The sequence below is a fragment of the Cetorhinus maximus genome, chromosome X (genome assembly GCF_964194155.1).
Source record: "Cetorhinus maximus chromosome X, sCetMax3.hap1.1, whole genome shotgun sequence".
NCBI lineage: Eukaryota > Metazoa > Chordata > Chondrichthyes > Lamniformes > Cetorhinidae > Cetorhinus > Cetorhinus maximus.
The window spans coordinates 7,948,005-7,975,556 of record NC_135917.1 but is presented as its reverse complement, the minus strand read 5'-3'; the positions used below and the strand labels follow the sequence as shown (position 1 = coordinate 7,975,556).

The 27,552-nt window shown below is 45.0% G+C and overlaps 1 protein-coding gene across 1 annotated transcript in view; it reads left to right on the top strand.

The window, feature by feature from the left end:
- Positions 1–12,117: 12,117 nt before the first annotated feature.
- LOC144672601 (RNA-binding motif, single-stranded-interacting protein 2-like) overlaps positions 12,118–27,552 on the top strand; it is a 59,249-nt gene continuing 43,814 nt past the window's right edge. Inside the window, exon 1 of the mRNA XM_078534423.1 lies at positions 12,118–12,235. Coding sequence (XP_078390549.1) covers positions 12,118–12,235 — 118 coding nt within the window. The remainder of the gene's footprint in view (positions 12,236–27,552) is intronic.

Here is a 27,552-nt window from a genome sequence, read left to right as displayed (position 1 = left end):
CACTCACCCAGGCAAGTGGGGAGTATTCCATCACACTCCTGACTTGTGCCTTGTAGATGGTGGACAGGCTTTGGGGAGTCAGGAGGTGAGTTACTTGCTGCAGGACTCCTAGCCTCTGACCTGCTTTTGTAGCCATGGTATTTATATGGCTCGTCCAGTTCAGGTTTTGGTCAATGGTAACCTCCAGGATGTTGATAGTGGGAGATTCAGCGATGGTAATGCCATTGAATGTCAAGGGGCGATGGTTAGATTCTCTCTTGTTGGAGATGGTCATTGCCTGGCACTTGTTACACTGCAAATGTTACTTGCCACTTATCAGCCCAAGCCTGGATATTGTCCAGGTCTTGCTGCATTTCGACATGGACATGGAAGTAGTTGTTAAAAAGGAGGGAAAACTAAAGGAGGTATGGAGTTCTGTAAAGTGGTGGTCCTGGACCAGAATGATTAAGAGTAGAAGATACCTTTAAAGTTGCATCATAGTTCATAGATGTCAATGAGTGGTGGAAATTCTATGAGGGTAACTGGAAGCATAATTGAAAAGCTGGGTTTTGTGAAGCGCTGAAAGGTGGGGAAAGAATTGAAGGAGAAAGTTCCACAGAGTAGGGCAAAGACAATGGAAAGCTCTGCTATCTAAAGCTCTGGGGTCAGGGGTTCAAATCCCACCATGGCAGCTGGTGGAATTTGAATTCAATTAATAAAATCGAATGAATGGGTGACGATGAAACTAGCATCAATTGTCATAAAAACCCATCTGGTTCACTAATGTCCTTTAGGGGAGGAAACCTGTCATCCTTACCTGGTCTGGCCTACATGTGACTCCAGACCCACAGCAATGTGGTTGACTCTTAACTACCCTCTGAAATGGCCTAGCAAGCCACTCAGTTCAAGGGCAATTAGGGATGGGCAACAAATGCTGGTCTTGCCAGTGACACCCACATCCCATGAAAGAATACATTTTTAAAAAGTAGAGTGGGGAGTGTAGAGGGGATGGCACAGAATCAGGAGATCATAGGATGTGACTTGGGATGTGGAGCTGCAGGAGGTCACAGAGATAGGATGGGATGGGATTTGTAAATAGAATGAGAATTTTGAACTTAAGGTACAGTGAGCCAATGGTAGTTGGCAAGGATAGAAGTGATGGCCGAGTGGGACCTAGTGCCTGGAATGTTGCTTTGGACTTATTGGGAGCTTGTGATATCGGTGTGGAAAGTACTAGTAACAAAAATGTCGATGAGGTAATTAGGGGTGATCGTCATGAGATTAGGTGTGGTCATAATGAGGTAAGGCACTGATAGGAAATGGTGCTGGGGTGGTCTGGTGGCAGATAAGTATGGAGTTTGAATCTCAACTCATTGCTGAATAGGGGCACTATCTGGTTCAACCTCAGAGAGCAGCTGGGGAAAGTGGTGGATTTGGGGGCAAAAAAGGGAAGGTTAAGCATGGAGCAATATTTGGAGAGGACAGAGGAGTTGCAGGTGGGCTTTTGGGGGTGAGGGTTGCTGGTGGCATTTTTGAAGACCATCTAGTCATGATCCGAACTCGCCAAAAATAAATAGCTGTGGATCCAGGCCCAGTGATCATTAAATCACTGCAACTATCTTACTGGAAAAACAAACTCTTGATTTGCAGAATAAGTTCAAAAGCCATTGCAAATTCTTCTTTCTGAGTTTGGTTTAACTTTGGAAGAGTCTCTTCCTAAAACACAGAGAAAGCTGTGTGGAAAATGTTTGACCGGGTGTGCTTGGAAATGGCCAAAGGAATTATGCCAGCACATGATAGCCCTCAGTCTGTAAAGAAACTGGTCCAAGTGCAGCATGTGATAAATGTGCATGTGTCCAACTCAAATTATGCGAGTGATTCTTGTTAAAGAACGTCACAGTGAGGAGCATCTCTGCCACTGTTAGTTTTCACTTGTACAGTGAACGTTGACATGTATAATGTGATTTAAGCGTTAATGATCCAGCCTTAGCAAAGCCCCATTATGATTGAGGGCTGATTGAAAGAAGGGACCCCAGGTTGAGCCTGTTCATCCCCAATTACAACTTACTCGTGGATCACCGCATGACCATTGTTGCTATTGAATCGGACATTTGCATCTCTATTCCAGATATTTTAGCTGCCAAGATCATAGCTCTTTAATTGGCATAAGTTCAAATGAATCCACGTGGAACGAAATAATTGTAGAATGCCACACTGAACGCAGAGTGTACCCTCCCCAAGAACCATGTGCCACACGCAAGCTTCACCAGTCGACCAGAAGGATTACCTGCCATGCTGGACCGTGAATTCAGTTTGCAGTTTCAAAGCTAGCCAATCCTGTTAAAATAACACTGAAACCTATTTCTGTCCACTGAACTGCTGTGGATTTATGAGAATCAGTAGAAACTGGACTGCACTACATAGCTCTGATCTACATTCACCAGTTTAGTAACATTGTGTGTTGTTCAGTAGAAACACTAGCTAGTGGAATCCATGCTTCACACAAGTGGAAGAATTTTGAAGGACCTGGAACATTTTTTTTCCTCAAATCATCGAACTGCCTTGTCATTGTATCCACCAATGCCTCTCTGTCCAGGCACAGGGGCTGATTGTCACTATTTGCTATTAAAAGCAAAATCATATATACGTTTCCAATCTTGCTATAAAAGAGCAACAACCCCAGCCTCACCCTCACTATCCCTCGACCCCTGTTTATACTGCCTGCTTCATTGTCCTTCCCAGTCACTTTTTCCACAACTTAATTAACCTTTGTAGAAGTGGGGAATGCTTCTGTGTATAATGCCATCAAAAGAATCAGGCACATAGTTTCAAACAACAGTGATCTGTTACTCCATTTCTGCAATGATTTCATTCCTCTTACGCTTGGGTCCAGAAGTTACGCTTGACTCCCTGTCTTACACCTAACTCCCCAACTTCTACCTTGTAGTATCTGGGATTTAGCCCTTTGCCCCACTGACCTGAAAGGAGAAACCAGTTCAAAATGTTCAAATTCCAGTAAAAATCAATAATATTGGCAGCTGTAATACTGGAGTTCCATTTTAAGGTACACACGACCAGTTGAGCAAGTTTTACTGGTACCCTTCATTTCCAAGCGTTACTGGCTTTTCCTTTGAGAATTTCTTTCATAAACTTGAAAGCTTCAATTAGATCACCACAAAGTTTCCACCTTCCCCCTCCCCCACCCCCATCCAAAAAAGGAAACCAGCCCAATATCCTTCAGCTTTTCCCATAAAATCCTGGTGCCAGGAATCATCTTAGTTACTCGCCTCGACATCCTTCCTGGAATTTGAACCACACTGAGTGTGATGACCGGTTAATGGAGTCATTGGTTGGTTACTGATGAGTGGGATTCTTCATTAGTGCGATCAGCAGCTCAGCAAATTGTTGGTGAATGTGACCAACCATGAGTGGGTTCATGTGATTCAAAAAGCAGTTCCTTAAGTGAGTTTGTGCTAAACCCCAAGCAGACTGGTATGAGTTAGTTCAGCAAATACCTGAACGCAGCCAAAGCTGAACACTTGAAGTCTGGCCTTAGAAAAACAATGGTGGCGACCATGCACAGAGTGGCAAGCTCAAGTTGGGGGTGGGAGGGGCGGGGGGGGCCATGCAGTTTGAGTTGCTAATTCGCAAACAAAAATAAAAGGGTCAAGCTTTTGAGAGGGGTGCACGGCTTTTCAAATGTACCACTGGAATAAGGCGCGTGCATCCCAAGAACGGCCTGGTGCCTGGAGTCTTTTTGAGAGAATGGGTTCTGAGTTTCAGTTTGAATGTAAGACGCATGATTCACAGCATTAAATAAAATTGATGGCATGGATAGGATTAGTGCAGCGAATGGTATTGTGGACTGCAGTCCCGAACCATGAGTCACTCTGTGTGCTTTACAAAGTCATTGATCTAATGATGTAGAGGTGGTGTATAATGCCATAAAAATTAGTCAGGCACACAGTTTCAAGTAGACAGTGATCTTTTACTCCATCCCTTACACTCCTGTACAGTTCTCCGTTCTCCTGCTCCAACATTCACATGGACCAGTTCTCAAAATTGCCTGAAGGAGATTCAGCTGATGGACACTGTATCAATATTTTCATAATCTGATGTTTCTCTTATTAAAAAAGAATATTGAAAATTGTACAGTTGCAGTACCATCCCTTGTAGCACTCACAAAAAGTGCAGACACTGCTTTCCCTGACAGCTTAGTGTGCAAATGGCCAACTGAACCATACAGACAAGGAGGTCCTAGGTCCACTCACTGATCAGAGAAACACAGGCTGGAGAAGGTGGGACTGTTCCCCTTGGAGAAGAGGAGGTTGAGAGGAGATTTGATCGAGGTATTCGAAATCATGGGGGATCAAGACAGAGTAGAGAGGGAGAAACTGTTTCCACTAGGGGAAGGATCGAGAACCAGGGGGCACAGAATTAAGGTGACTGGCAAAAGAAGCTATGGCGACTTGAGGAAACACTTTTTCACCAGGGAGTGATTAGGATCTGGAATGCACTGCCTGAAAGTGTGGTGGAGGCAGATTCAATCGAGGCATTCAAATGGAATTGGATCATTATCTGAAAAGGAAGAATGTGTAGGGTTACAGGGAGAAGGCAGGGGAGTGGCACTGGGTGAAGTGCTCTTTCAGAGGGCCAGCATGGACATGATGGGCTAAATGGCCTTCTTCTGTGCTGTAACAATTCTATGATTCTGTGATCTCTGCTGAGTTCTGTGGTCTCAGCCAAGGCAGCTTGTTGGGGTGTCTGCTAGGGGTCTCCCACATATTAGGGAGGGGGGAGAACTAAGGCAGTGTCCCTGCTGCTGACTGCTGTCCAGTGATTCCTGTTAAAAAGCGTGAACGTTTTGAAGACAGAATCAGGGCTCTGCTGTGATGTCCTGACTGGGTTCACACCTGGGCAAAAATACCTGAGAACCACCAGCGCCATGGAACTCTACCCCATGAGGAATCGCTGTCGCCAGAAGAGAGAGGGAACCGAGCAGAGAGACTGGAGACGCAGTAGGATTATGGGACTTTGATGGCAAAATCCTCAGTTAGGTCTCTTGGAGGGCGGTTCAGCAGGTGAGAGTGGGAATAGCTCTTCGAAAATGCATTCTGAATTTGCAGTCAACATAATGGAACACAACAGGCAGTGTTTACATGGTGTAGCACAGACATATCCAGTGCATTAGCCACATGTGGATGATTGGGCATCTAGATGTGGCTAACTTCATTTCTGATCAGTAAACTAGAGACTGAGTAATAGCCACTGTCATTGGGCCTGTGATCTCAACACTCATATTCACATGACAAATACAATGTGAACGTTAACTTTTGTGTGTGGCTATTGGCAAAATGGTAAGATGAAAAGCAGAAGGCGTAAGTATTTTTTCATTGTTGTTAATGCTTTACCTCCTTAGTTACTGAATGGTGGTAGGTCAACATCCTGGGGGTTGCCATTGATCAGAAACTGAACTGGACGAACCACATAAATACTGTGGCTACAAGAGCAGGAATTCTGTGGTGAGTAACTCGCCTCCTGACTCCCCAAGGTCTGCCACCATCTGCAAGGCGCAAGTTAGGAGTGTGATGGAATACTCTCCACTTGTCTGGATGAGTGCAGCTCCCACAACATTCAGGAAGTTTGACACCATCCAGGACAAAGCAGTCCGCTTCATTAGCACCCCATCCACAAACATTCACTCCCTCCACCACTGATGCACAGTGACAACAGTGTGTACCATCTACAAGATGCACTGCAGGAACTCACCAAGGCTCCTTCAACAGCACCTTCCAAACCCACAACCTCTACCACCTAGAAGGACAAGGGCAGCAGATAGATGGGAACACCAACCACCTGGAAGTTCCCCTCCAAGTCACTCACCTCCTGACTTGGAAATATATTGCCATTCCCTCACTATCGCTGGGTCAAAATCCTGGAACTCCCTCCCTAACAGCACTGTGAGTGTACCTACACCACATGGACTGCGGCGGGTCAAGAAGGCAGCTCACCACCACCTTCTCAAGGGCAACTAGGGATGGGCAATAAATGCTGGCCCAGCCAGCGAAGCCCACATCCCGTGAATGAATAAAAAAAGGTAATTGTAAGAAAAGAGACCTGAGTGAAGTAAATTTATCTATATTGTGTCAGAGGTGTTTTTTTCCTAAAATTAGTGCATGTAGCTAAAGTAGCATCGTTGTAAGCACATCTGTAGCTGGTCACCTCATTGCTGTGTTTCCTACAATGCAATAGTGTTTCATTAGGAGCTTCACTTCAATAATAATTCATTAGCTGCAAAGTGCTTGGGACCTCTTTTGAGTTGTGAAAGGCACTATAAAAATGCAAGTGTTTCTTTTGGTCAGCGATTTCTATTGTCTACAGCAAAACACAAGAAGACACTTCGGGGGGTGGGGGATGAGGGTGCTGGGCGAATCAAGCACCAGACATGAGTTTGAAAAGGTGCTTTGGGAGGTAACCAAAGGCAGGATAGAAGAGATTGATTAGGTAGCAGCTTCTTTATTCTTTTGTGGGATGTGGGCATCACTGGCATTTGTTGCCCATCCCTAATTGCCCTTGAACTGAGTAGCTTGCTGGACCACTTCAGAGGGCAGTTAAGCATCAGCCACATTGCTGTGGGTCTGGAATCACATGTAGGCCAGACCAGGTAAGGACAGCAGATTTCCTTCCCTAAAGGGCATTAATGAACCAGCTGGACTTTTGCAACAATTGATGAAGGCTGTTATAGTCAACATTACTGAGACCAGCTCTTAATTCCAGATTTTATTAATTGAATTTAAATTCCACCAGCTATTGTGCGATTTGAACCCTTTTACGCTGATGTTTTCACCTGGGGCCTTGGGATTACTAGCCCAGTGACAATACCACTATGCCACCCTCTCTCCCTTCGGCTCTCTGTAGGAAAGAGTGTGAGATGGGGACACAGTTCCAGTGTGTTCAACCAGTTGACTGAAGGCTGCACCATGGTGGAGAGGGGAAGGAGGACCCAGTAGGGCAGGGTTGGAAAAGCGATAGGTATGCTTTGGGATGTAGGCTGGGGTCACATATTGGAGAGACAAGGAGGGATGAGGTCATGGATGCATTTGTAAATGAGGATTTCAACATCAATACTCCAGGGTACAGGATTCCAGTGGAGGTCAATAACGACAGGGGAGATAATGAGCAGGACTGAGATCCTAGCTCCAGATAGGGAATAGGGAATACACAGGAATGTGTAGGTGACCGTAAGAATCTATTTATTCTGATTCATTAACTAAAGGCTGTCATGTGTGATTCTGCAGGGTCAGGGATGGATGAGGGCACCTTGAGCTAATTAAAATGCTGCTCAAGAACTGAGCTTTACAACAGCATAAAAAGAATAAGAGAAAGAAGCAGATGTCTGGCCTAGGCTATCTCCATTTGATTGAAGTTTGTTTTCTGGAGCTGCAGTTGAAATAAGCACTGCAATCTTCATCCTTACCCAGTGTCAAGCCTCTATTCTTCCATTCCAATGACAGCAACCTGCATTTATATAGCACCTTTAATGAAGGAAATCATTCCAAGACATTTCACAGGAGCGTTATCAAAGAATATTTGGCTCTGAGGAAAGCCAGTGAAGATTAGCTGGGTAAGAAAATTGGCTTGGTGTTTGGTCAGACGGTATAGAGCCAGGATTTTAAATGAAAGGGGAGAAGGGTAGAACAAAGCGAGGTACTCAAAGGAATAGAAGGTGCCAGAAGAATAAGGGGGCAGGCCAAGGTGTGATTTGGTGATAAGAGCCACTACACCAACATCACAGTCTAGAGGTGTGGAGGGCAAAAGATGAAAGGTATAGCCAGGCAGGGAGGCTTTATTTAGGGCAAAGGTGTCATCACCCCTCAGCCGGGTTTCATTAGGGCCATGATGTTGATCCACTCATCCACAATGAGTTCATGGATGGCAAAGGCATTCTTCACAAGTGAACGGACATTCTGGAGGGAGATGTGGAGAGAAGCAGTGAGAGCTGATCTGCTGGCAGAGCCCACAGGGTCAGCAATGGGAGGGGTGAATTGGACAGGAAGGAGGTAGGAAAGATTAGCCTCCTCGTGGACAAGAATGTTGGCGGGGGAGAGGAGTGGGGCAGTTGGGGTTGCAGATCGAGGCATTGACAAGTGCTCGATGGGTCCTTTGGAGAATGCCAGGAGCAACACAGAGGGGAGCTGTAAGCTTAACTAAGATTGTTCCATCCCTAATCTGGAATCTATTCAGCCCTCCAACTCCTACTTTAACCTGGAACATGTTGGATCATTTCTTATTGCCTTAATAGGTCCCTAGACATTCAGAGGGAGGTTAAGTCTGTGACTCTTTGGCCTTTCCTAAATCCTTCACAATGCAATCATTGTACTCCCCAGTACAGTACGTGGTATCAATGCTTCCTCTCTTTGGGAAAGTTGGGTGAGTCTTGATATAGTTTCTGAAAGAGACAAACATCACAAACCTATTTAACAGTGAGAGAGGAACAATATGTGAGCCATAGGCTTTTGAGAACTCTGTATCCATTAGAGGGGTATAGCTTTAAGAAATTGTAGGAATGCCAGCTGACAAAGGGAGACAGTATAACTTTACGAGATGTTAATGGCAATTAAGATCAATTGGGAATGATTCCAACCCTGGAGAGATAAGATGAAAGGAAATAGTTCCGTTGGGTGAATGGGAGGAATAAGTTGAGAGTATATGCTGAAAAGTAGTTACTGTTTTGGTCACCTTTGCACTTAAAGACACAACTGCTAGGGTAAATAAGTCTCACTTGTTTAGGGCACTAGTCTGTGTCCAATGACCACTTGGCCCTTCAGTGTGCCGCAGCAGACAAAGTGCAATCGCTGCTGTTTGTTGTGTGTGTTTGTGATTAAATGCTGGGTCTGAGGACTTGCCAGCCTTTGTTACAAGTTGCCTGAGAGAGGTCATGTTCAAACCCAGGTGCTATCTCCGGTGAAAGCTGTAAGTGCCGATCTGTAATTCCATACATATCAACATTTCTACTGAATTCCGATTGAATTCTGCTTTAGCCTGACTTTTGGAACTCATTTGTGGGCAGTTTGGGAATGCTCAGCCTCCCACTGAGGTGTGAAGTTTTTCCCCTGACTGCCGTCTCTCTCGAGCAGGGTTCTGATGTTTTTGTAGCTCTTTGCTTCTGTTGCCTCCGAGTCAGAAGTTTGTGAATTCGAGACCCACCCCAGACTACAAAACCTAGGCCAACCCACCCAGTGCACGACTGAGGGAGTGCTGCACTGTTGGAAATGCTGAGATGTTAAACTCAAGGACGTAAAAGTGCTTATGGGACTATTTCGAAGCAGGGCAGGGGAGTCCTCCCCAGTGTTCTGACCAATATTCATTCCTCAACCAACGTCACCAAAACAGGTCATCTGGGCATTATCACATTACTGAGCAAATTAGCTGCTGCATTTCCTACATTACAACAGGGGCTTCACTTCCCTGACTGCAAAGCACTTGGGGATATCCTAAGGTCGTGAAAGGCGCTATAGAAATGCAAGTTCTTTCTCTTCCCTTTTGCACCTCCTCGGAGCTTTATATGCTGGATTTTTACAGGGGTCTCAGCTGGCTGGACAGCCATGTGTGAGTACTCTGTCCAGCAGAGATCAGAGGACAGTGGTAAGGAGCAATAACCCCAGCTGAGCTTAAAGCTGAGATCCTGCTAAGCTATGGCAGAGCCTGTTGAATTCTTTTTAAATACTATAAGCTCACTGTACACCTCACAGAATCACAGGGCAGAAGAGGCCCTTCAGCCCATCGAGTCTGCACCGACACGTGAGAAACACCTGACCTACCTACCTAATCCCATTTACCAGCACTTGGCCCATAGCCTTGAATGTTATGACGTGCCAAGTGCTCATCCAGGTATTTTTTAAAGAATGTGAGGCAACCCGCCTCCACCACCCTCCCAGGCAGCGCATTCCAGACCGTCACCACCCTCTGGGTAAAAAAAGATTTTCCTCACCTGCTGGCCTTTATTTTTTACACGATTGTAGTTGAGTGAATTTTCAAGTAAAAACTATGAATGTGGACATTCCCAATACAGACTCAGGTTAACGAAGTGTTTAAAATACAACAGTGACTGAAGAAGAGTGAGACCTTGTGATCCCATTTTTTAAGCCATTCCCTCAACTTCCCAGAGACTTTTTAAAATATAAAAATATATAAAATACAATGGGCGCTCAAAAAAGCTGGCGTTAAGAGGCACTTGCTTGAGGCAGTGATGTCAGGGAAGCTCACATATTTTAAATATGTGATATGAACAAACGAGGAGCGTTTGGAAAAGGGTGGGGGTAATGCAAGGCAAAATACCTGGAAAACATGCAAGAAGGAAGGCCCACGCTGGAATGGATGGATAATATCAGAACGTAGACTGGTCTCTCGGTGGGGCAGGCAGTGAGGGCAGCGGAGAATAGATTGCTCATAGGGTGGCCACCCCTCAGAATGAGGACAGATGAAAGACAAGACAAGACGTTAAAATTGTGTCACACTCATCTTTACTGAACGCCGACAGGTTCCATTGCTTGCACTTATTATCCCATGAAGTCTAATGGCCTCTTGCTTGGTGTCCCAAACCCAACCACGCCACTCAAAATGGCTGCCATGAACAGAACAACTGGACTCCTGGGTGACGCTCTCTTCCAAAGCCTCTACAATGTTTTCACTCTACTTATGAACTCTGGTGCCAGTATTCTAACCAGATCAGCATGCGCCTTACAGTATCTCAATGTTCTTCCAGGTGTAAATGCAAAGCAGGTCCTCAATTTATCTCTTTTGTTTCTCTCTCTCTCTTCATTCCAGCCTGTTTCTATATTTTTAAGTCATATGTGGTGTAACGTTGGTGCAGCGTGTGGACCTAAGTGACCCAGGACACACTGAGAACATTTTCACTTGTCTTCAGTCCTATCTCCACATTCCTGCATATTTTCCCATCTCTCTTACAAAGCACCTTAGGACATTTTGTTATGTGAAAGGTACCATATAATTGCACATCATTGTTGTTTCTGTGCCTTATTAGGGTTTCTTTGATGTCTTTTCTTTCCTTCACAATTGCACGAGTCCGGGGACCAGACCACGAGCTGAAACACTCAATGCTGTGTTTAAAATAAGCCCAATTAATGAAATGCTTCAATGCTACCTGGCAATTCTGAGCTACTCAGACCAGAATAAAAGTCTCGACAAAGGAAGCAGCCAATTAAAGATGTGTACCACCCAACTTTCAATTTATATAGCGCCTTTTAACGTGGTAAAACATCCCGAGGTGTTTCACAGGAGCCTCATCAAACAAAACTTGACACTGAGCCATTGAGAGATTTGAACCGGTGACTGAAGGCTTGGTCAAAGAGCTAGGTGTTAAGGAGTATCTTAAAGATGAAGTGCAGAGGCGGAGAGGTTTAGGGAGGGAATTCCAGAGCATGGGGCCTTTACAGCTGAAGGCACAGCTGCCAGTGGTGGAGCTAAGGAAGTGGGCAATGGACAAGAGGCCAGAGCTGTAGGAACACAGTTCCCAGAGGGCTGTAGGACAAGGGAAGGTTATAGGGGTAGATACGGGGTGAGGCCATGAAGAGATTTGAACATGGGGATGAGAATTTTTAAGTTTGAAGCATGGTGGACTGGAAGCTGAAGTAGGTCAGCGAGCACAGCGTGAAGGGTGGACGAGACTTGGTGTGAGTTCGGATACAGACAGTCGAGTTTTGGATGAACTGAAGTTTATGGAGTCTGGAAGATGGGAAGTTGGCCAGGAGAGCATTAAAACAGTCAAGTCTAGAGGTTGGGAAAGCGTGGATGAGGGTTTTAGAAGCAGAGCTGAATTAGAGGCTGAGACGGGCAATATTACAAAGGTAGAAGTAAGTGGTCTTTGCAATGGAGATGATAAGGAAGTCAGGAGTTTAGCTCAGAGTCAAATAGGGCACTAAGGTTGTGCACTATCTGTCTGGCTCAGCCTGAGACAGTGGCCAGGGAGGGGAATGGAATCGGTGGCGAGGGAATGGAGTTAGTGGTGGAGCTAAATACAATGGCTTCGGTCTTCCCAACATTTAATTGAAGGAAATTTATGTTTGTCCAGTGCTGGATATCTAACGAGATATCTAACAAGGAGAGTGGCTTAAGGGGATGATTGGTGCTGAAGAGAAGCCCAAATTTATCTTTGCTTTTCAGGACGATCATGGAGGAGTGAGCAGTGTTGACAGAGAGCGGCCATTGTGTGCAATGAAGCCCAAGCGGCTCTCAGGTGAATGGCTAAACCGCAGGATGTGGGGTTAGATTGCATTCTGGGCTTTTGTTTGAGGGGGCGGGATGGGAGGGGACGTTAGACTGTGGAAGGAATGGCCTTGATTAGTTAAATGTCTTTTCTCTCACTGTGTGTGTGCCTATATTCTATATGCTTTTTTATCAACTCATGAACCCAGGTCAGTAAAATATGGTCATCGAATAAGGAGCATCAAACTTTCGAATCGTGACTTTAAATGTAGAGCTTTCTCTCTCTGTGACCATATGTAGAATTTACAGCACAGAAACAGGCCATTCTGCCCAACTAGCCAATGCTGGTGTTCCTGCTCCACACGAGCCTCCTCCCATTCTACTTCATCTCACCCCACCAACATATCCTTCTATCCCTTTCTCCCTCACATGTTTATCTAGCTTCCCCTTAAATATATCTATACTTAATCACCTCAACTACTGTGGTAGAGTTCCACATTCGAACCACTCTCTGTTAAAGACATTGCTCCTGAAAACTTTCAAATCTATTTGAACATGCATGTAGACCATTACCTATTAAACTTGACTTGTATGCCCGGTACAGCTTTGTGTTTTGTGCATCAGCAAATATTCTGTTGCAATCTTCTACAAGTCAGTGAGTTAATTATTCACTTCTATGTTGGAAATGAGTCAATGCCCCTTGGCGTTTCTACCAGGGGGCAACTGGGGACATCTGAATGAACTTCCCCTGAGGTGACACAAATCCAGTTGGATCTCAGTGCCAATTCTTTTTGCAGTCGTGCTATCTCTTGTGCTGTTCCATCGTTGATGTTCATGCCTTGACTTGAGTTCAGGTTGATTACTTCAAACCATCTATTTTTTTTTTATTAATTGACTTTGCCTTATTTATTGTCAAATCCACAGGTGCACGGTGAAAATTCTCTCTCAAAGTTACAGTGTCACACTATAATGCTCCCTCCTTTTGAGTCAGGTGGTCTTAAGAGCAAGCTCCAATCTCTGGCTTGAGCACATAATCCGAGGCTAACACTCCATTGCAGTACTGAGGGAGTGCTGCACTGTCAGAAGTGCCGTCTTTTGGGTGAGCTGCTAAGCTGAAGTCCAATTTGCCCTCTCAGGTGGATATAAGCAATCTCATGGCACTATTTTGAAGAAGAGCAGGGGAGAGTCCATATTTATCCCTCAACCAACGTCACAAAATAACAGTTTAAGTGGCCACTTATCTCGTTGCTGTTTGTGGGATCTTGCTGTGCACAATTTGACTCCTGCATTGCAATAGTGACTACACTTCAAAAGTACTGAATTGGCTGTAAAGTGCTTTGGGAGGCCCTTGGTTTGTGAAAGGCGCTACATAAATTCGAGCCTTTATTTGTTGTGAAGATAACACCAGCAGTGTTGAAGTTACAGTTGTTACAGGGATGTGTTTCTTTTACAGAAAAAGATACAATTTCTAATGCCTTTTTTTCCTGGCTGGATTTTTAATAAACTGGAATCCCATTCGGACAATGCCAGCCAGCCGAATATACAACTTGCATTCCATCCCAAAGTGGGATGAAAAGGATCAGACTATCTAACCCCAATTCCCCCCGCACTGCACCCCCCCCCCCCCCCCCCCCCCCCCCCCCCGACCCAGGGAGCATGAAAGACCCCTTCTCCTGTTGACTATCACACTATTACTCTTCAAAGGTTTCTGAGATGAAACATCAAAATAAATGTAATTACATCAGGCCCGCCCAGCGTGAAACTCACGCTGCAGCGCTGCCTGTGTGGGGGTAGGGGCAGAGGAGGGCGAGCATGGAAGTTTGTGCATGCGCGCAGGTATGCTCAGGAGTAGCTCCCTGAGGCACAGAGCTACCTCAGGGAGATGAAGACATTAAAAAAATCAAAAATAAAGAGTTTAAAAATGTTTTTAAAAAAAACATGTCCCCCATGAGCATACTGGCCTTCATAAATCAAAGTATTGAGTATAGGAGTTGGGATGTTATGGTGAGGTTGTATAAGACATTGGTGAGGCCAACTTTGGAGTATTGTGTGCAGTTCTGGTCGCCTAACTACAGGAAGGATATCAGTAAGATTGAGAGAGTGCAGAGAAGATTTACTAGGATGTTGCCGGGTCTTAAGGAGTTGAGTTACAGGGAAAGATTAGGACTTTATTCCTTGGAGCGTAGAAGAATGAGGGGAGATTTGTTAGAAGTTTACAAAATTGTGAGGGGTATAGACAGAGTAAATGCGAGTAGGCTCTTTCCACTTAGATTAGGAGAAATAAACACGAGAGGACATGGCTTTAGGGTGAAAGGGGAAAAGTTTAGGGGGAACATTAGGGGCAACTTCTTCACTCAGAGAGTGGTGAGAGTGTGGAACGAGCTACCATCTGACGTGATAAATGCGGGCTCACTCTTAAGTTTTAAGAATAAATTAGATAGATACATGGATGGGAGAGGTCTGGAGGGTTATGGACTAGGTGCAGGTCAATGGGACAAGCAGAATAATATTTCGGCACAGACTAGAAGGGCCGAATGGCCTGTTTTCTGTGCTGTAGTGTTCTATGGTTCTATGAGCAGGGACATGTTATTAATGAAAAGCTAACATTTTTATTTTATTTTTAGTTGCTGTTGGAAACCTCACCCCTACCCGTGGATGAGGTTTCCTAAAAAAATGTAAAGGCCGCTTGGGTTTTTCGCCTGCCCGCCAGCCATGAGGCTGGACAGACAGTGAAAAATGACGTTTAATTGGTACTTTAATAGCCTTAATAGGCCTGTTAATTGTCAGTGGGCGCGCTGCTGACTCCCGCACGTGCCCGCCGAGCGAAATATCGCGCGAGTGCGTGATGATGTCGGGGCGCTCGCCCGACGTCATCTCGCATCGTTTTATGCTCGTTGGGGTCGGGCGTGCGCCCGCCCGCCGAGGTAAAAATTCTGGCCCAGATGTGGTAATCAAATTCCTCTGGAATATGCAGCCCACAAGGCTTTTCAAGTACTGTTTACCAAGTCAGAGTAGAGATCGGAAAGACATACTGAAAGGCTGCCCGAACCATGTCTCTCTCTCTCTCGGAAGTATTAATGTAAGAAATAGGAGCAGGAGTAGGCCATTCAGCCCTTTGAGCCTGCTCCGCCATTCTATGAGATCATGGCTAATCTTCTACTTCTAGACCATTTTCCTGCACTATAGTGTACGGATATTGCAGAATAACCACCCTAAGAAGAGGAATCTACTGCAAACCAAGGTCTTTTGGGATCAAATGTGGAAATCTGCTCTGTACAGCTACACCCAGGAAGACAACTGAACAAAACAGGCACAATGTGGAATCACCGCCTCGAGAACAGTCAAAGAACAGTTAACTGTATATTTCTTTGATTGTTTATTTTCTTCACGAACTGTAAAAAATCTTTAAGTCTATCTTTGTATTCTACCATCTGTACTAGTGTGTGTGTGTGTGTGTGGAGGGGCCCAGGGAATGTGTGTGATGTATGAATGAGGGTTACAATTTACCTTTTTTTTCAGAAGTAGGGTCAATAAATTCTTCCTGTCTGATTAATCCTTCCCAATCTGAAAGCGTACATAGTGGGACCCCCTGCAGTGTTGGCAAAGCAGATTCTCGCGAAATTCACAACTAACAGTCAGACCGGGTGTGGTAAATTAGAGGAGTCAATTTTTACCCCTCCTCACATGCTAGTGACAGTCGTAGGGAGAAGTTTGAGGTGCTGTGTTACTATCTCAGGGAGGTTAGCCGAGGCATTGCTTGGTCTGAAAATGAATTCAGTGTCCACTATAATGGCTATCAGGCAGGGTTCCTACAATAGTGCCTGCTGTTTGGTTCAGGAAGTCGAACAGAGGCTTTTTCACCCAGAGGATAAGAGAGCTGTAGAATGCTATCAGGAAACGCCATTGAAGTTACCATTCCAGTGGTAAACCTTTCCGATTTGAGCGAGAGAAAGGGCTGAGAGATATGGGGGTGAGATTTTAATTGAGTCCTGCAGGTCATAAAGCCATGAAACTGTTCTTATCAAAAATCTTGCCTCCTTGTGATAGCTGAATAGGGTTGGATTCAGATCAGAGACAGGAGGCTTGTTGGGTCGAGTGGTGTTTTCTGTGATCTTCCCAAATTCTGACGTTCTTAGTTGTACAGCCTAACAATTCCAGGGTTTTCTTCTATTTCTCAACGTGGGCTGGGATTTTCCAGCCCCATCATGGCGGGATCCGCTGTGGGAGATTAGGTGACTGACGTTCGGCAGGACTGGAAGATTCCGGTGGTGGGCGGGGCCAGAAAATCCTGGCCTTAGTTTTTGTTTTGTTTTATATTTTATTGACTTTATAAATAGGTCATAGTGTACAAGGGCGAAGAGCTAATGATATATTTGTACAACGCAATGATTACAGTCCGAGTGCTCCCGCGTTCTGGCCATGTCATTATAAAAAGTGTAGATTGTGGTATCTGTATTTATGAGGAGAGACTTGAGATCCTGAGGCAAAGAAGGGGAAGGGGAGATTAAATTCATGTTCTGATGGCAGGAACATGAAAAAATCTAAAATGGGGAAGATGACCAAAGGAATCCAGGAGGACAAAATACACAGATCACAAAAAATAATGACACAGGTAAATAAGGCCATAAGAAAAGCTAACCAAACATTAGGGTTTATTTCTAGAGAGATAGAACTGAAAATTAGGGAAGTTATGTTAAATCTGTACCAAGCCTTGGTTAGAGGACACTTAGAGTACTGTGTGCAGTTCTGGTCGCCATATTATAAAAAGATATATAAACGATGGAGAGGGTGCAGAGAAGGATGATACAAAGATGATACCAGAAATGTGTGGGTTTACAGATCAGGAAAGGATTGACAGGCTGGGTCTCTTTTCTCTTGAAAACAGGAGACTGAGGGGTGACCTAATGGAGGTCTTTAAAATTTTGAAAGGTTTTGATCGAGTGGATATGGAGAGAATGTTGTGGGGAAGAGCAGAACTAGAGGCCATCAGTATAAGATAATCACCAAGAAATCCAATAGGGAATTCAGAGGAAACTTCTTTATCCAGAGAGTGGTGAGAATGTGGAACTCACTACCACAGAGAGTGGTCGAAGAGAATAGTGTAGATGTATTTAAGGGGAAACTAGACAAGTATATGACTGTTATACTGATCGACTTAGATGAGGAAGAGTGGGAGAGAAGCTCAACTGGAGCATAAATGCCAGCATGGATTGGTTGGACTGGAAAGCCTGTCTGTGTGCTGTATACCCTACGTAACTCTATGTTGTTCCACTGTGAAGGCCTCTTCAGCCATTTGCTTTCCCATTGACTAATCTGGAAAAGCACATGACACAGTATCTTTTATGAAAAGAAAATGCAAGGCAAACTTTATTAGGCTGCTGACAGACAGCACATTAGGGAAGCCCTGCAGCTATATTCCAACGTGCTATAGGATCAAGATGGCCTGCTCATTTATTCGCATCCTTTTATGAGTAGGCGATTAGCATGTTATGAGCTTTGTGCTATGGGACTATGAGTTGTTAGTGAGTGATTAATGGTGTAGACTACAGGACAAAGAAAAAAGGTAAAAGGTCAATTTAGATTACCAGGTACCGTGTCACTGGGGAAAAAAATCTAAGCAGCACATCCTTAGGTCCTTGTGGGTGAGAGAGCTCCCTCTCTGCAGGAATGTCGTGCCATAGGCATGAAAAAAAATCAAAATGTAGATAGAGCTTATAGTTAGCAACTTAACTGTTGTCAGATTTGAGTATTTCTGAAGCTGCAGATTTTCTGCTCCTCAATGCTGAGCTATGCAGGTACTGGAGAATGGGTCTTCTTCTTCCCTTTCAGTATCGAGCAAAGTGAAGAATCTCCCTCTCCACATTGTCCTCATCCGCTTTCACATTGCGCGTCAATCCAATTTTCCAAAACGCCCTCCTCCTGTCCCACTGTCTTCCAAGCAAGCTATCATCATGGCTCTCCTAAATGGCAATAAATTGTCACCCCCAATCAGTCTGTTTTGTTTTATGCGTGGGGGTTCATACCCAAATTGAACTAAATTCAAATCATTCAAATTCTCTTCATGCATGGAAAACAGGCGTTGATATTTTTAAGAAGTAAGACTGCCTTTCTACAGTGCCTTTCACAACCTCGGAACATCCCAAAGTGCTTCACAGCCAATCAAGTACATTTTGAGATGTAGTCATTGTTGGAATGTGGTGAGCTAATGTTAACACAGCAAGCTCCCACAAACAGCAATGTGATAATGCCCAGATTATGGGTGCTTTAGTGATGTAAAGTCAGCAATTAAATATTTGTCAGGGCATCAGGGAGAACTCCCCTGATCTTTGAAGTAGTGCCACGGGATCTTTTACACCCACCTAACAGAGCAGACAAGGCCTCGGCTTAAGGTCGCACCTGAAAGACAGCACCTCCGACAGAGCAGCACTCCCTCAGTTCTGCACCTGAGTGCATGTCAGTCTAGATTTTTGTGCTCAAGTCTCTGGAGTTAGACTTAAGCCCACAATTTCTGTCTGAGAGGTAAGTGCTACCCTCTGAGCCATGGCTGATGTGGCATGATTCCTTGAAGACAGAGGATATCACTTTGTGCTGGATTTCAAACCAAGTTTCCTCAGTATTCTAACCCAGTGCACCCCAGACAGCCTTAGTGCACATCACCCTCAAAATTGTTCTATGAATGTCACTTTGCAGCCTTCAGCCTGAAAGAACCCGGGTTTGCTCCATTTGAGACATTATCTGTGTGAGAAAGAAAGGACTAAGAAGGCTAAGGAGTGATCTGTTGCAGTTTCCAATGTTGCAAAGGGTTATGTTAAAATAAATGGTGATAGAGTGCTCCCACTAATCACAAAAAGAACTAAAGGGGAGGTGAGGGAATATGTCTTCACGCAGAAGATGGTTAGACTGTGGTACCTTCTGCTACAAACCATTCGGGTAGTGCCTACAAATTTATTTATTAGGGAATTAAACCATTGCTTGTAAAAAGAGTGGAGGAATAGGCAAGTTAGTGGGAATGGATAGGTGGTTCTTGTGGAGGGAAACGCCTGCATGGACCCGATGGGCCAAATAGCCTGTTTGTGGAGATGCAACATTCTTTCATTCTCCAATCTTTAGTCCTTCCTACCCCTGCTTTATTTAAGGCCATCTCCCACTACACATAGAATTGACAGGCTATTCGGTCCAACTGGTCCGTGGTGTTCATGCCCCATGCCCCCACCCTATTTCGTCTGCCCCAATCTGTACATCCTTCTATTTCTATCTTCTTCATTTCCTATCCCTACTAGATTACTGGGGCTTGACTTCCAAACTTTTCAGATTGCATATAATGCTACAAACCATGGGATGTTTACAATAGGTGCATAATCTGTTATCAGACCAAAGGTTCCAGTTTTGAAGACCATATTCTGATGCAAATATTAAACAAGAGTGCGTCTTAACCATTTGACTTTTACCTTTTGCATTTTTCCCCTCTACCCTCCTGAGATCACTGACTCTCGCTCGGATTTGATTCCATAATTGCCAGCAGCATCCTTTGGCATATTCTGGTAGATTTGTCATGTGGAATAGTTACACAGCACCTGGTGAATTCAGCACCAGGGCAACTACGTGAAAGGAAACAGCCAAATTTACATTAATATTTGAGTTTTAAGCGTGTGTCACATGATCAAAGTCTCCTTCTCAACTTCACACTGCGTATAAAACACCAACAAATTCAAGACACATTGGAACAGGCTGAAGCCATTCAGCCCTCAAATCTTTTCCATCATTCAGTTATATCATGGCTGATCTGTATGACCAGAAGTTTTCATTGGCTGGGCGAGAGCGAGCGGGAGTGGTTGGGAACCAGATCGCTGCCCGCGATCAGCTCCGCACCGCCATTTTACGCGGGCGGGCCAATTAAGGCCCACCCAGAGTAATACGCGAGCAGTGGCGTTGAGCGCTCCCTATGCAGGTGCGGGGGGGAGGGAGATTCGGGTCCAGCGCTCTTTTGGGCATGCACGCGAAAGAGCGTTTCAATCTCCCTGAGGCATGGCGCTGCCTCAGGGAGACTGAAGCGATTGTTAAAAATAAAAATAAAACCAATAAGAATTTAATGAAACATGTCCCTCTTGTGACTGTGTCACATGAGATGGGACATGTTTTTATTTTTCAGAAAAAGTTTTTAAATAATCATTATTTGCTTTAGGAAACCTCATCCCGCTCGTGGATGAGGTTTCCTAAAAAATGTAGAGGCTGCTTGGCCTTTTCACATGCCCACCAACCGTAAGGTTAGACGGGCAGCATAACATTCATGTTAATTGCCTGTTTAATGGCCCTAATAGGCCTTTCTATTATCGGTGGGTGCGCAGCTGACTCTGACACACGCCCACCGAACGAAATATCATGAGACAGCGCTATGACGTCGGGACACATGCCTGACATCATCACGCGTCACATTATGTTCTGGCGTATCGGGCCCACCCCCGCACACCGAATGGAAAATTCTGCCCTATCTTAACTCCATCTACCCAGCTAGGCTTTGTACCGTTACCTAACAAAAATCTATCAATCTCTGGTTTGGAAATTTTCAATTGACCCCTCCCACCAGCTTCAACAGCTTTTTTGGGGGAGAGAGTTCCAGATTTCCACTCCCCTTCGTTTTTTTTTAATAAGCTATTCTTTCATGGGATGTGGGCATCACTGGCAAGGCCAGCATTTGTTGCCCATCCCTAATTGCCCATGAACTGAGTAGTTTGCTGGGTCATTTCAGAGGGCAGTTTGGAGTTGACCACATTGCTGTGGGCCTGGAATCTGGAATCACATGTAGGCCAGACCAGAAAAGGATGGCAGATTTCCTTCCCTAAAGGGCATTAGTGAACCAGGTGGGGTTTTAGGACTATCAATGATAGTTTCATGGTCAACCATTACTGAGACTAGCTTTCAATTCCACATTTTACTAATTGCATTTAAATTCTACCAACTAGCTGTGGTGGGATTTGAGCCCATGTCCCTAGATCATTAACCTGGGTTTCTAAATTACTGGTATGAATGATATTGTCACTACACCGTCATCTCCCCAAAGCATGAAAAAGTGCTTCCTGACATCACCCCTGACTGACCTAGCTCAAATTTTAAGGCTATGCCCCCTTTGTTTTCAATAATCTTAAAACAAAAGTATAGCCAAAAGGAGAAACAGTTATTTTCTGCTGCTTCTCCTGACATAGAAATGCGATCTCAGGGTTCAGATAACATTCCCAAACCACTCACGACTCTCTCTTTTTTGCTTGCAGAACAATCGGTGCTATTCAATATGATTCACTGCATGTGAGTCACTTTGGAATCTTACTAGGCAGTGTGATATAGTGCTGCACAAATATGTCTTTTATGGCAACTTCTGAATTTCTCTCGTGCTCCTGCCTCGAACTCAAGATTCGATTTTCCTTCCTGTGCCCCAGACGTGCCACGTAAATTTTATTCAAACATATAATCGGCGGGGGGGGACAATATAAAAATCAGTCCGCTCAGAAGGCAGCTCCTTCGTCCCTGAGCTATGGAGGTGACGAACCAACCAGGACTCTTGCCGCTGAATGCTGGAAGTGCTGTGGGCACCAGACAGAATTGGGTTCTGCTGTCATGCCCTCCTGGTCAAATAGCCTGCCCACGCTCACTAAGCAGGTGCGTGAGTCACAGTCGCTTGTACAAGGTACCAGAGGGCTGCTGGGATCTATGGAACTGATCCCCACAGTGAAACCTGGCACCATTCTGAGAGCTGCAGAGATATCAGTGGTCTTGGAGAAAGGAATGCAGAGTGGAATTTCCTCAGGAATTCAGATCTCCCATCGACATGCGGGCCGAAGATCAGGAAGAACCCCCGAAAACTGAGTTGGGTCTCAGAAGCGGCTACAGGGGGAAAATGGCCACCCTCTCTGCCTATGTTCCTATAATAGGGTCAGAGTCCCCAGCGGAGGGGACAGGAGAATTTTTGTGGGAATTCTAACCCTGTGCTCTTCTCAATGATAAAGCCCAAATTCGATTCCGTTGCCCACCCTGAGCAGCTATGTTTCTGCACCTGATAACTGTGTCCTAGAAAGAATATTTAAAAAAAACGAGCTGACAAAGGATAAGGTATTCAAAGCATGCACAAACATCAGTCTTGGTCTTGGTTCAAGGAAGATTTTGCTTACAAATGATTTCCATCTGTGTGCTCGCCTAGCGTCTGTGAAAGGAGGAACAGCAGCCTGAAATACTTGACTTCTGACCTTAATTGCATTTTGTCTGTTTAAAGATTTCCCCCATGCATGCTCTGGTTTCCCCTATTCAACTGAGGATTAAAACTGCAGTGTCCTTTTCTGTCATCCTGAACAGGACATGCCACAAACTGTGTTTACTATATTTCTACTCGGGCATTTCTTTTCATAAACGATGCATAAAATAGTGGGAGCTTTTTAAATAAAAATATGGATATACATATATATATATTATCACTACTCCCTGTTTGCTTTCCCCATTCTTATAATACTCCTGAAGTCCATAGGACTAGGGAATAAAAACACAGCATTGCTGTAAGTCTATCTAACCCACAATCTCTTCCCTCATCAAATGTTTATCGAGCTTCACTGAAGGCTGGCACACCTCCCAGGTCTCTGTCAGGGCACTGTGGCATGCTGGAGAATTGGTCTTGCAATGGCTTTGCCTATACCGCTGCAAGCACAATGGCAAGGGTCATTGATGTGAAAAATCGAAGCTGATACTCCCAGTGCAATACTGAGGGAGTGCTGCACTGTCAGAGGTGCCGTCCTGCGGGTGCAACATTAAACCCAAGGCCCCCGCCTGCCCTGTCAGTTGGATGTCAAAGCTCCCGTGGCACTGTTTCAAAGGCAATCAGAGCAATCCTTCCCTGATGTCTGGGTCAATATTTATCCCCTAATTAACATCACAAAAACAAGTCATCTGGTCATCATCACATTGTTGTTTGTGAGAGCTTGCTTTTTTAAAAAAACTCTTTCACGGGATGTGGGCATTGCTGGCTAAACCAGCATTTATTGCCCATCCCTAGTTGCCCTTGAGAAGGTGGTGGTGAGCCGCCTTCTTGAACCACTGCAGTCCATGTGGTGTAGGTACACCCACAGTGCTGTTAGGAAGGGAGTTCCAGGATTTTGACCCAGTGACAGTGAAGGAACGGCGATACATTTCCAAGTCAGGATAGTGAGTTGCTTGGAGGGGAACTTCCAGGTGGTGGTGTTACCATGTGTCTGCTGCCCTTGTCCTTCTAAGCGGTACATGTCGCAGGTTTGGAAGGTGCTGTTGAAGGGGCCGTGGTCAATTCCTGCAGTGTATCTTGTAGATGGTACACACTGCTGCTACTGTGTGTCAGTGGTAGAGGGAGTGAATGATTGTGGATGGGGTGCCAATCAAGCGGGCTGCTTTGTCCTGGATGGTGTCAAGCTTCTTGAGTGTTGGGGGGGGCTGCACTCATCCAGGCAAGTGGAGAGTATTCCATCACACTCCTGACTTGTGCCTTGTAGATGGTGGACAGGCTTTGGGGGAGTCAGGAGGTGAGTTACTCTCAGCAGGACTCCTAGCCTCTGACCTGCTCTTGTAGCCACAGTATTTATATGGCTAGTCCAGTTCAGTTTCTGGTCAATGGGAACATCCAGCTTGCTGTGCACAAATTGTCTGTCACGTTTCCATCATTACAACAGTGACTACACTTCTAAAGTACTTCATTGGCTGGAAAAGCACTTTGGAGCATCCTGAAGTGCAGAAAGCTGCTTTATAAGTGGAAATTCTTCCTCCTATACCCACTGCTCTCCACTCTATGATGGCAACCGTTGACCCTGAACTCACTGACCACCCACGTTTTGTTGATTCACCAACTGCTGATAAGGTTCTGTGGAAACCAGTCAGATGGTGTTAACATTGCTGGTGAATTTCTGGGATCCTAAGATTTACTTATTGGAAGCTTCCAGGTTCCATTGTGTCCATATATCTCTCGAGCTGCTTTCCAGCTCCCTGTCCCCCTTGTTGTCCCATGGCCAGTCTCCAGATTGGTTTTGGACTCTTCAGTGACAGCTGTAATCGTTCTGGGCAGGCCCACATGGCCAATGTACTGTTACTGTGCGCAGCCTCTGATCTTTGGCAGTAGTCACCGCACAATGGGATGGAAATAACACTTTGGATACTTGGATAATTAGCATTTAGTTTAAATTGAAAACAAAAACAGAATTACCTGGAAAAACTCAGCAGGTCTGGCAGCATCGGCAGAGAAGAAAAGAGTTGACGTTTCGAGTCCTCCTTAAATTGAATGTCCCCGATTTAACAGAAGTGTTAGCACATCTCTGCTAAAATGCCAAGACTCGCACCAACAGCTTGAATTCACATTGCACCTTAAACGGGGTAAAAATGCCCCAACGCACTTCACAGGGGTGCAATCAGACAAAATTTGACACTGAGCCACATAAGAAGATATTAGGACTGAAAAGGGAAAAGACTTGCATTTATATAGCGCCCTTCACAGCCACCAGACGCCCCAAAGTGCATTACAGCCAATGAAGTACTTTTTCAAGTGTAGTCACTGTTGTAGTGTAGGAAATGCTGAAGCCAATTTGCACACAGCAAGCTCCCACAAACAGCGATGTGATACTGACCGGATAATCTGTTTCGTGGGGTTGATTGAGGGATAAATATTGGACTGGACACTGGCGAGAACTCCCTAGCTCTTCTTTGAAATAATGTCATGGATCTTTTATGTCGACCTGAGAGGGCAGCCGGGTCCTCGGTTTAAAGTCTCATCCAAAAGATGGTATCTCTGACAGTGCAGCGTTCCCTCAGTGCTGCATTGGAGCGTCAGCCTTAATTTTTATACTCAAGTCCTAGAGTGGGACTTGAACCAAAACCTTCTCACTTAGAGGTGAGAATGCTGCCCACTGAAACATGGCTGACTGGAGGCTAAAAAGCTGCTCAAAGACATAGGTTTGAAGGAGCGTCTTAAAGGAGGAGAGGGAGGCAGAGAGGCGTAGGGAGGGAATTCCGCAGTTTAGGGCCTTGGGCAGTTGAAGGCAGGGCCGCCAATAGTGGAGTGGTTAAGCGATTAAATCGGGAATGCGCGGGATGCCAGAATTGGAGGGGCGCAGGGATCTGAGGGTTGTGGAGCTAGAGGAGATTACAGAGATAGGGAGGGGCGAGGCCATGGAGGGATTTGAAAACAAGGATGAGAATTTTAAAATTGAGGCGTTGCCAGACTGAAATGGAATGTCGGTCAGCGAGCACAGGGGTAACAGGTAAATGGGACTTGGCGCAGGGTAGGATATGGGCAGCAGAATTTTGGAGAATAAATGGCAACACATTCCAAATATTGCACAGTGTGATTTCAACTCCGTAATCCTCACCCAGTGTTGGCTTGATTAAATTGAGATTTTTTTGCTGTTTGACCTTGGGTTTAACCTGTGCCGCACACAGTTCCCCATCCAAGAGGCCTGCCAAGGTTAATCTTGCTTCCGTCACCACGCCGTACATGAAAGCAGGCAAGGTTGACTGGCCCATTGTGTTTTTTTCTCTCCTGCTGAAGGAGATTTGACGAAAGGCAGCGCCGAGCTACTGATGCTGAAATGCTATTAGAATATTTAGTTGGTGCATAGTGTGAACATAAGCAAATGTGACGGTTCATGAGGTTCTTGCTTGATTAATAAAGGACTTGAGTTGTTTAGGCAGCACAACTGAACACTCCCATTGAGCACAAGTGCCTTGTGCCAGGGGCTGGCAGCTTACAGGTTCCTTTGCCGCGATCCCAGCCACATTTTTTCAGAGGACATTTCAAACAGATGCTGAGAGCTTGCTCACGGTGCAGGGGGTGGGGGTTGGGAGGGAGCAGGGAGACACTGGGGCTCTTCAAACTTGAAAAAAGACAATCGAGAAGAAAATTCATGGAAGTATATAAGATGGGAAAAGATCAATCCAAAATGCTACTCCCAAGTTGGTTAGGCCTCAGGTGGAGTACGGTGCTCAATTCTGGGCACTTTAGGAAGGATGTCAAGGCCTTGGAGAGGGTGCAGAGGAGATTTACTGGAATGGTGCCAGGGATGAGGGACTTTGGTTATGTGGACAGACTGGAGAAGCTGGGTGTTATGGCACAGCCGGTGGTAAATGCTGAGCTGTTCAAATCCCAAAGGGAAACTTGAAACAACTGCCACAACTAGCTTTGCAATTGGTAAATTTCGAGATGCATGCCTTGAATTCAGTAGTAATAAGACCACCAAGTCTTATACCTTTTACAAAGCTAGATTAAACATTTATTAACAACAGAAGTGATTTTGAATATGTACTTAGATCTACAAATTACTACTATGATAATTTCTAAATCCCCTAATCAATCTAACTCCCAGTTATACTTTCATTAAGGCAACAGTGAGACACATACACTTTAAAAGACCCAGACAAAGAAACATGATACCCTGAACAATCCAATTCAAAGTGAGTTTTCTTAACTTCAGTCCTTTGAAGACAGCAGCTTGAAGCATAGATGCTGAAGGCTTTTCACACTTGTTAGATCTCAAAATGCCTACCCTTACACACAGCCTTCTCTCCTTTATACATATTTTCCTCTCTGAATGCAAATTCCCATTGTTTCACTATGTATTTTGAACTTTAGCTCTCTACTAATAAAAAACCTATCATAGCACCAATTCCACCAGTAATCTTTGGGAAAAATAAATAAACACACTATTTCTTACAACTTCTGCTGGTTGAATTCAAGCCACTCTAGGTTGTTTAAAAATTTCACCCTCAACGGGCGGGCTTGGCGGGGGTGGGTGGGGGCAGTCGGGAAGCCGACCGCCGCCTGCGATCGAGGCCGAACCGCGATTTTGCGCTGGCCGGCCAATTAAGGCCCGCCCAACGTGAAACGTGAGTGGCAGCATTCAGCGCTGCCTGCGCGGGCGGGGGGGAGGCAGGTGAGCATGCGCATGAGTGCGCACTTCACAATCTCCCTGAGGCACAGAGCTGCCTCAGGGAGAGGAAGCATTTTCAAAAAGAAAATAAAGAGGTAAATAATGTAATAAAACATGTTATTAATTAAATTTTAAATTTTTTATTTTATGTTCATTTGCTTTAGGAAACCTCATCCTGTCTGTGGATGAGGTTTCCTAAAATGTGCAAAGGCCACTTAGCCTTTTCGCCTGCCCACCAACCGTAAGGTTGCCCGCTTGACGTCAATGCGCGTCATTTTACGTACGAGCAGGTCGGGTGTGCACCCACCCACCGAGCTAAAAATTTTGCCCCAAATGTTCCCTTTACACTTCACATTCTAAAACTTTCCATCTTTACCTAATTAACATTTCAAACCTCACTTCTCTCTTACATCAAAGCACCCAGATT